A 10,188-nucleotide genomic window follows, 5' to 3' on the forward strand; every position below is an offset into this window, starting at 1 on the left:
CATGTATTATACTGCCCCCGGTGGCAGTAGAGGTGGACATAATGAATTCATCCTAATTCATGGACTGTTTAATTCTTTACATTCTAATTAATTCTGTTACTATACAAGCGTATTAAATAAACTATTATAGAGTGCTATTTTCCTTATTTAAAAAAACAGGATAATGTTTTTGTGAGGCTGTAATGGATTAATGGCATTTTCATTTGTTTAAATGAGGAAAGATGATTGATGTGTTTTGCGTCACGATCATTGTCGTGGAATGAATTAAACTTGATGCACCACTGTAGTAAATACATGTGCTGTGCAGTCCATTTAACATTTATAATATGGTGTCTTGAGATAAATGATAAATATACTGTACATATAATCAGTTGAAAAATCATAATCTTTTATTAATCTGTAAAATGGTTAACACATCCAAATATTGTAGTTTTTGTTTTATTTTTTTGTCACGCTGATAAATAACGCATAACTGGTTGGGGAAACAAATCAAAGAAAACAATTAAAACATAAATATATATTTCATTTATATTTATTGAATCTGTCAAATGGTTAAAACCTCAAATTCGTGTTTTTTTTCTTTTTCTTTCTTTTTTTGTCGCTCTGATCTCGTCGCGTCATAGTGACGTCAGAGAAAGAGGCGGAGACACCGTGAACGACAGGGAGAGCGCAGATGTCCACCACCACCACCACCAGTCTGTTGGCGAGCTTAAAAATAAAAACAGAGTAACGGCACACGACTTGTGTGTCCCGCTTGCATCTCGCGGCTCCTCCGAGTGTTTCCTCCGTCGTGGGTGCTTGTCGTCCGGGGGGGCGCATGAGGCGGACCGGTGTCAGGAAGGGAGGGGTCCTTTGATAGCCGGGCTGCCGGCCGGATGGAGCCGTGCTGTGTGGCCATGGGTGAAGTGTCGAAAAAAGCATCCACCCGGAATGTGGCGGTGGAGAGGAAGAACCTCATCACCGTCTGCAGGTCAGTGCTACTTTACCAGACATTTGTTAGAACCTAACCTCCATTTGTGCATTTATTTACGTCACACTTCATTTTGTTGTTGGTACTCAGTTCTCAAATGACCTCAGATGACATCATCCTATCAGAAGTCCCTCTTACAGTGACAGCTCAGTGCTGTCAGAAATATGTCCACAAAAACAACAACACGCACACACAACAAAAAGGGGCTGGGTGCGAGTTTAGCAATGTCATCTTCCATTTACCCTGAATCGGCTGATGGCGTGGTTGCCACGACGACAACCTTCTCGGGGCAAGGTCTGACTGGCACCCTGGGGAATCACCATATAAGAGGCCCTGTTTGCACTCATGCACACCTTTTAGTCCATTTGGCGCTCTAATAAGCGGGTTCTAATGTGGGGTCGAAGCTCTCATCAGTTGTGTTTGTTCTTTTGTCTCACCCTTGTAGAAATATAATATTAGCAGCAGTATTGGTTTATAATGACATCGACAAGGTTCCTGCAGGCAGTTTCTAATATTTTAGTTACATTATTTCGCCGTGAAAGGGTCTAATTAAAAAAATGTATATTTTTAGATCCAGTACTAATACTCGATCATGTCTCGCAATTATTTTAAAAATGCATTTTATTTTTGTGGAATTTTGTTCCAAAACGAGCTTTTCTTGAACATGCTATGTTTCACTCAAATATAACACTTGAACCGAAAATATCAACTCCCATCATGTGTGACATTCTCACATACTTCAACGTAACACCTGTAACTAAATATTTCAGTTATGTGCTGTATCAGTTTGAACACTAGGGGGCGCTATGTTAAAGGAGTACATAGATAAGAGACGAAGAAAAACGTGAGGAAGCTTGTGAGGAAATACGCTGTTTGTAAATAAAGCAGCTTACGTGACATGTAATACCACCCCGCAACTATAGGGGCGATAGTAACTGAATCATTGTGTTTATTTTGATGATGAGAGCCACCAAGTGATTTGCCTTCTGTGTACTTTTGTCTACTGAATGACACATTGATGCCTTTGGAACAATGGAGAGTTTGATCGCTCGCCTCGCGGTGGGATGAAGGCAAAAAATGCAAATGGGTGCTTCTATGGAGCTCAAGCTGGATTTAGCCGAGAGCTGTGCCGGTAACCGATTAAACAGCACAGTGCATCATCAATATAGTTACGTCACGCACGAGTCATCTAATTGAACTGTCCAGTAAGATGTGACTGTGCTTCTACTTGAATGCTCGCCAGAAACAATTTCCTTTAAGAGTGACATCAGTTCATTTTGGGCGGGGCAACGAGAGTCCTCAGTAGATATGCTTCTTTTTTTTTTTTTTTCATTCCTCCCTGTGCCTCCTCAGGTTTTCAGTAAAGACCCTCTTGGAGAAATACACAGCCGAGCCAATTGATGACTCATCGGAGGAGTTCATCAACTTTGCGGCCATCTTGGAGCACATCCTCAGCCACCGTTTTAAAGGTACGTTTGTTTCTGTCTGGTCAAAAAGTCCGGCAACATCATCAGTGCTGTCACTATTAAATCTTTTTTAAATTGATTATCCTATTAATTATTCCATTGAATAATCAAGTGTTTATGTTCCTGTCTTCTTCTGGGCATGTTTAGTGCATGACTGCCCTCTACTGGTTAAGTGATGAACATCTAAAACTGAGTGGCAGGTTATATTTTGGAATAACAACGGCCTAAGTGCTTTTTAGGACGTTCAGAAATGATTTTCCTTTGTTTTGGAGAAGCTTGATGTGCTGTGTTGTCTTTAAAACCCCCACTAAGTACTAAGTCCAGGTCCAGAAAGTAAAAACTAAGGGTGGGAATCTTTGAATGTCTCATGTTTCGAATCTGATTTTTGGGTCTGCGATTTCGATTCAGAATCGATTTTCGATTAAGAATGATTTTTGATTCAAAATGATTTGATTGACTATGATTTTTGCTCCAATCTATAGATGTGCAAGGAATTGTAATGACCGACTCCAGTCTGACTCGCTAATGCTAATTAGCTAATTATCGTGGCACCCTTATCACTCAAAAGAACGGCTCCGCGCTGAAAAAAAAAAACTTTTATTGGAATAACTTGATCGTGACTTTTTCCTTCTACTCTCTAATGTGGCTACAACTTAACAGTGTATTAGACCGCGTGGAACCACACTGCCCCTCAGTGGCCAAACCGGGTACAACATGAACAGCGCTCCAAATAAAGGCACACACAGACAAAGGCAAGACGGTATAAAATATATATATATATATTTTTTTCTTTTTCTTTCTGGAGATTTATATATATATATATATATATATATATATATATATATATATATATATATATATATATATATATATTATATTATATTATTATAATTTAAATAAAATTGATTTTTGGACATTTAAAATTGATTCTGAATCGTACTAAATGAGAATCGCGATTCTTATGAGAACCGATTTTTTTGGCACACCCCTAGTAAAAACCCTGCCACAGTTTGGCTTTAGCCCCTGATGCTAGCTAGCTAGCTCCCTAGCAGGTAAACTAGCACCATTCGAGCTAGCTAGGGAGCTAGCTAGCACCTGGGCCACCTGTTTTAAGCAGACAAACAACATCCACCATTTTGCCACTAAATGGGGCACTAACAAGAAGAAACATGGCGTCGACCAAGTCGCCCCTCCCCTCCCCCCGCACCAACCTTAAAAATCATACAAATTAGGAGAGAGGCTTGAATTGCCTTTAGATATCAATGTTGGTTCTTTCTTCTTCAATGACAGAAAGAAATTAAATTCTTTAAAAATAATAATAATAATTCAGGTTCTGGTAGCTGGTTCGATGGCCAGAGGAGTTTCTGGGACTACGTCCGCCTGGCTTGCGCTAAACTGCCAAACAGCTGCATCAGCAGCATCGAGAGCATGGAGAACATCAGCCACTCGCGGGCAAAAGTAAGTCTGGGGATGAAAATTAAAAAAAAAAAAAAAAATGTTTGACTTAAGGCTACGTTGTGGATTCAACTTGACTGTTTTTGGGTTGATCCCTTCAGGGCCGAGCCTGGATAAGAGTTTCCTTGATGGAGAAGAGGCTGTCAGAATACGTAGCGACTGCACTTCGGGACACGAGGACGACAAGGCGAGAGACGAAAATCTGTTATTGATTGATTTCTTTCTTTTGAGATGTATAACGACAACTCAAGTTGTTTGTGTTTGTGCAGACGCTTGTACGCCGATGGCGCCATCATGCTACGAGAAGAAGCCTCCGTGCTAACCGGGATGCTGATAGGCCTCGGAGCCATCGACTTTAGGTGGACGTCATTCCAGCCACTTTGAGTGTCAAATCTGGTGTTACCTTTTCTTATCGTCTGCTTTTACAGTTTTTGTCTTAAAGGGGAAGCCTTGGATGGCAAAACCCCTGCAGTTGTTGACTACACGCCATATTTGAAATTCACGCAAAGGTATTTATTGCATTTATGAACAGACCTTTGAATTCATTTGAACGAGTGGTGTCAGGCGATTACAATTTTTTTTATCGTAATGAATCGCAAGACGTCAATAGTTAACTCATGATTAATCGCAAATTTTATCTGTTCTAAATGTACAACAAAATGTACAATAATACTTTTTTTTTCTAAATTTAGTAAACAGAAATATGGACACATATTTTAGTCATAGATACTGTCATTTGATAATAATTCATAAAATTCATGTAAAATTAAAAAGAAGAAAATAGTGTGATATTGATTTTTGCCACTAGATGGCACGTTTGCATTTGTACGACATTGGTGACAGCTCGGTGCATTTTTCTTTTCATATTAAAGGGATACTAATTGAGAAAAAGTTATTATTTTGTCCAGAATAAATTTGATAACTTCATTATTTTTCATGTGACATTAATACCTTTAAAAACTATTTTCCCAGTTGCTGTTGACTGAAGATGACATCACCTGTGCTGAGGAAGTAGGTAACGACTAATCATGGCTCAGTTTGCTGACCAAAACCCAGAAAACAGGTGAGCCATGATTGGCCGTGACCTACTTCCTCAGCACAGGTGATGTCATCTTCAGTCGTCACCAAGTGGAAAAAAATGTTTTTAAAGGTATCAATTGTTCATAAAAATAATGAAGTTATCACATTAACTCATTCACTGCCATTGACGGCTATAGACGTCAAAAATTAATTTTAACTATTTCTATTAGTTTTAACATTTTCCCCCATTTTGAAAAACTAGAATTTTTTCCATTGCATTAGAACAGATATAATACTTGTGATTAATCGTGAGTTAACTAGTGAAGTCATTCGATTAATTATGATTAAAAAATAATTTTTAATAATCTTTTTTTATGAAAAGATTAAAAATATATATTTTTAAATATTTTTTTTTTTTTTATGAAAAGATTAAAAATATATATTTTTTAATAATCTTTTCTTTTTTTATGGAAAGATTAAAAATTATTATAATAATTAATCGCATGACTTCACTAGTTAACTCACGATTAATCACTAATTTTATATCTGTTTTAAATGTAAAATATTTTTCTTTCTAGGTTTTCACTCTTGTTAACAAAAGTGGAAAAATGTTAAACTAATAGAAATAGTTCAAATAAATGTTTTACCTTTATAGCCGTCAATGGCAGTGAATGAGTTAATTATAGACAAACTATTATCTTAAACTGTTGAAAATGGATCAATTATCCCTTTAAGAGCTAATCTTTAACATAAAGTAACTTGTGAAATTCTGCACATTTTTAAAATTCTAAAATACAACTTGACTGCAGTCTCCACAAATCTATGCATTATTATTATATTTATTACTGCTCGATTTTGACGTGGACGCGTCTGCTGCGTTGTGACTGAAAAAAATGAGTCGCGTTAAAGTAAGTTTAAATCGACTCAAAATGAAGGCACTCCATTTTGACACCCCTGATTTTAACCAACCGGATCCTGATCCCCGTCGCAGCTACGACTACGTGAGCGACGACGACGACCGGCGGAGTGTTGACAGCAGCACGAGCGACGACAGCATCCCCGAGCATCCTTACGTGCCTCTGGTGGCGGACGAGGAAAGCTGGAGCACAAAGTGCCGCAAGATGGAGCAGAGGTTCAAGATCGTCCACGCTCAGAAGGTATGTCGTCATTTATTTTATTTTTTTTTCACGTTCGGAATTGTGGTGATGGAAATGTACACGCGCGGGCGCGCGCCGTCAGGGTTACTTGGAGGAGCTGGTGCGGCTGCGGGAGTCGCAGCTGAAGAACGCGGAGGCGGAGAACAAGAAGCTGAAGGCCCGCCTGGATGAGCTGCACGGCCAGAGTCAGCAGGAGAAGAAAGAGCTGGAGACCGTCGTCCTCGAGCTTCAGGAGCAACTGTGAGTACAAACTAAAAAACAACGGAAAAAACGATAACCGAGCCGATATTCATTTGCAGTAAAAGAGAAAATATTAGCGTAAAAAAAAAAAAAAAAATTGCAGGGAGCTTCCAGGGTCATTAGCATGTGCTAAGCTAAATTAAAAACGAATAAAGTTTTCCAAACTGCCATGGATGTTTACATTAGTCAACTGGAATCGAACCGTTTAACACAATCGGTAAATAAGTCAAACTAAAAGTGAATTAATTACATGTATTCAAAGCAACCACGTAATGTTGCTAATTCTGCTAGCTTAAAGCTAACACACACAATGCAAAAGACCTTAGGCTAATAAGTAGCATTGGTAGTCGCAGCGTTATCCTCTTCGAAGTACGACTAATATTACAGCAGTTTACCGAAGTCCTTTGCAGTAGTTGTGAAAGTCTTCTTCATTTATGGCTTCATGACTGTTATACTGCCCCTGGTGGCCAACACGTGTACACCAGAGAGAGTCACGATGAATGAATTTGTTAATTAACTCGTTCACTGCCATTGACGGCTATATACGTCAAAAATTCATTTGAACAATTTCTATTCGTTTAACATTTTTTCCCACTTTTGTTAACAAGAGTATGAAAACCTAGGGAAAAAAATATTGGATATTTAGAACAGATATCAAATTTGTGATTAATCGTGAGTTAACTAGTGAAGTCATGCGATTAATTATGAATAAAAAATGTAATCGCCTGATGCCCCTAATTTTTATAAATTAAAAAAAAAGAAACGATTATTTAATTTAATAATAATTATTATTTTTTAAATAATTAAAATTACTTTAAAAAAAGAAGAAGAAAAGATTATTAAAAATTAGGGGCATCAGGCGTTTAAAATTTTCCGTAATTAATCGCATGACTTCACTAGTTAACTCACGATTAATCACAAATTTTATATCTGTTCTAAATGTACAATATTTTTTTTTCTAGGTTTTCATACTTTTCTTAACAAAAGTGGATTTTTTTTTAAACTAATAGAAATAGTTCAAATGAATTTTTTGACGTCTATAGCCGTCAATGGCAGTGAATGAGTTAAAAAAAAATATATAGTGTAGGGAGTTCCCAGTGTCAGCATATTTTTTTATAAAGTGGAAATTTAAATAAATCCATAAATGAAAAGTTCCCTGTATCTCACTGAGCGACAAATACATGCGATATGCAAATGTAGCTAATTTGGGGGTTTCGTCAGGGTTCGTAAAAGGTTCGCAGACAGCGAAAACGTTTTTTTTCCCGATTCAAATCGTTTTTTTTGTCACCCTCCCCTAATCAACATGTCCCAATATTTCTCCCATTTACGTCTGCCAGAACAAGTTTGATTCCATGCGACACCCGCCACTTGGCCAAAGACCTGACCATCCCGCTGGTGAACCAATGGCCTCTGCTCGAACCGTACGACAGCCAGGATCACGTCAAGCTCTTCCGCAGGTTACTGATATTTTGCGTATGCCTAGCTCAAGTAACTGTGTATTTTAAATTGATTCAAGTTGTTCACTACCTTGTCGGGCCTTCAGGAGGAGTTTCCCTAGCACAGAATTGCTATCAGTGGAGATTAGCCTGGATTCTGACCCGCTAAGGCCGGAGGGGAAGCAGAACGGAGGCGCCTGGTGCACAGGTAAACAACACCGCTGTTCTTGTTTCAAAACAACAGAAATAACAGCTAAAAAGTTGTCCTTGCGCACAGAAAAGGACTACACACCTTCTCTGATGGGACTTTGCGGCTCCTTGGGCTCCTTTCCTAGTTGCAAGTCGCTATCAAGCCTCAAGTCCAGCGAGTGCCTGGTCAACATCAGCACAGAAAACAGTCCTGCCCTCTCTCCCAGCTAGGGGGCGCCAAAGCCAACACTACCGTCCACTTTCCAGACCGCAAAAGACAATTCCGTGTGAAACCAAACGTCAACATTTTTGGACTGTCACCACTTTCCGTCCCTCTTTTGACTTACGCTACTTTTACGTGTTTGTGAAAGAGTAGCAGGACTTTTCAAGAATTTTTTTTTTAGCTGCTGTACTGCCTGACGCCCTTCTTCACACACTGTTATTGTCTACTTTTTTTTTCTGTATCTTATCAGTCAGATTCATCATTTTTTCTTGACTGTTGTGTAATAGTGGCAGATGAGCTAGTAACACCAACACAAAGCACATTGTTTGCTAGCTTCTCTAAGTGAATACCGAGATTTCTTTCGATATTATTTATACATATTTGAAGATAAATGCTAAACACATATTAAAACTTGAGATCTCTACTATAGCGCTACTACTATAGTTTTTTTTGGCCATGGCTAAAATGGTTCCACTTAGTTAGCATTAGCAGTTAGCTAGCTAGCCCACACCTCCACCTCAAAAAGTCATAAACCATTTATTTTTTACTTGTAATGATGTCGACCAAAAAGATAACAATACTTGCGTGCCAGTTTAGATGTTGCCGAAACAAAGATTCGATTTTAGGATCTGATATATTAGCATCAGGCTAACAGGGTTAGCATAGGCATTACAGTGCGAACAGACAAACGCAAACGTGATCATGACTATGCAGAATGAATGTTTCCATTGTCTTTTACCGCAAAAAAAAAAAATTAAGCGACTGTCCAAACCGCATATACGTGACCCTCGTTGTTTTGCTTGTGAATTGCGCTCTCTTTTTTTTTTAACGATTCGTTTGTTTCACGACATAGCCAAGTAGCATCATGTAGAGTCCTGTGATAATATTTTCAATGAGAGCTACGTGGTACGTTGTGCTATTTAAATGCAATAAACTTGCCTTTTTTTTTTTAACAATTCAATGTAAACATGGAATGGATTTGCGGGCTTGATGCTAATCAACGTGTCAGTTAACTCGCCACATTTATAAGTTATTTCATTTCGGTTGGCTGCATAATAATGAGCTGCTGGACACGCCATGAAGCATATTTCACCAACGGAGATCCTTTTTGCTGGGTCAGATGGACAATTGTGTTATCTTATGCCATTTGCATAGATGCACGTTTACTTCTCAGTTTAAGGGGGGAGGCTACTTGGCTTAAAAAGGAGGGCATGGCATGTTATCTGTGTCTCCGTTGACAGTCCCCACCATTGGCACTCCCTTTTTGCACAGTCGGGACATTTATCTGCCACAATGCACACTGCCGCTCACACAGACACACACTACCGCAAACCAGTCCACCCAGAAGATGTTCACATGTGGCTTGCAGGCCTTAAAATCAGGGGCGTGGATCCTTGTTACTATCAGGGGGTCATTAGGGCCTCCAAGCGCTATCTGAAAAAATATTTGTATCATATGTATATTTGAGGAATTGTGAGTTACATGCTCTGGCCAGGTTGGATTCAATCAATGGCTTCAAAATATCTACCCATCAATCCATTTTCTTGTCATTAGGATCATTGTTGAGCTGGAGTCAGCCATTTTGAGGCAAGAGTATGACTGGTTGCTAGTCAACAAGACAATTTGGTTCATGGGTGTAGCACTCATTTTCATCACATCATAGTTATGAATTCTATGCAAGTATTCCTATGTCCAATTACTAATATGTTTCAATATAGAGTTCAGGTTTCTGTATTCTATATCGAATGATGTCTGTTCATAAAAACATAACTGCACAATGATTTTCCGAACATCCTGTACCACTTTTAGGTCACTCAGTCATTAATGACACGTATCAAAAGTGTTGAAAGTGATCCTTTAACGTGTTGAACGATGATGTTGCGTTTATTTTATATTACGTTCCAATGTATCAACAAGTGATATGAAACAAAAGGGGCGTTAACAACTAAATTCATCATGCGTGCTTCGATAGATTTATGGCGAATCATCAAATAGGAAAGCAGCTTCAAGTTCCCTTGACCAATCAGAAGTA

General features: G+C 38.6%; 1 protein-coding gene across 2 annotated transcripts; it reads left to right on the forward strand.

Moving 5' to 3' along the window:
* The first annotated feature begins 546 nt into the window (after positions 1 to 546).
* rundc3ab (RUN domain containing 3Ab) lies at positions 547 to 8,580 on the forward strand. Of its 2 annotated transcripts, none has more exons than XM_077551777.1 (11): positions 547 to 970; positions 2,324 to 2,439; positions 3,767 to 3,894; positions 3,993 to 4,078; positions 4,161 to 4,250; positions 4,320 to 4,400; positions 5,903 to 6,068; positions 6,151 to 6,308; positions 7,646 to 7,765; positions 7,852 to 7,952; positions 8,022 to 8,580. In XM_077551777.1, exons 1-11 carry the CDS (start codon positions 876 to 878, stop codon positions 8,162 to 8,164), a joined length of 1,284 nt encoding a protein of 427 aa, XP_077407903.1. In that variant the 5' UTR covers positions 547 to 875; the 3' UTR covers positions 8,165 to 8,580. The 2 variants fall into 2 exon arrangements, with proteins under 2 accessions (XP_077407903.1, XP_077407904.1); XM_077551778.1 differs by lacking the exon at positions 547 to 970 and adding an exon at positions 1,926 to 2,102.
* The last annotated feature ends 1,608 nt before the right edge of the window (positions 8,581 to 10,188 follow it).

The sequence above is a fragment of the Vanacampus margaritifer genome, chromosome 18, assembly GCF_051991255.1.
Source record: "Vanacampus margaritifer isolate UIUO_Vmar chromosome 18, RoL_Vmar_1.0, whole genome shotgun sequence".
Lineage (NCBI taxonomy): Eukaryota > Metazoa > Chordata > Actinopteri > Syngnathiformes > Syngnathidae > Vanacampus > Vanacampus margaritifer.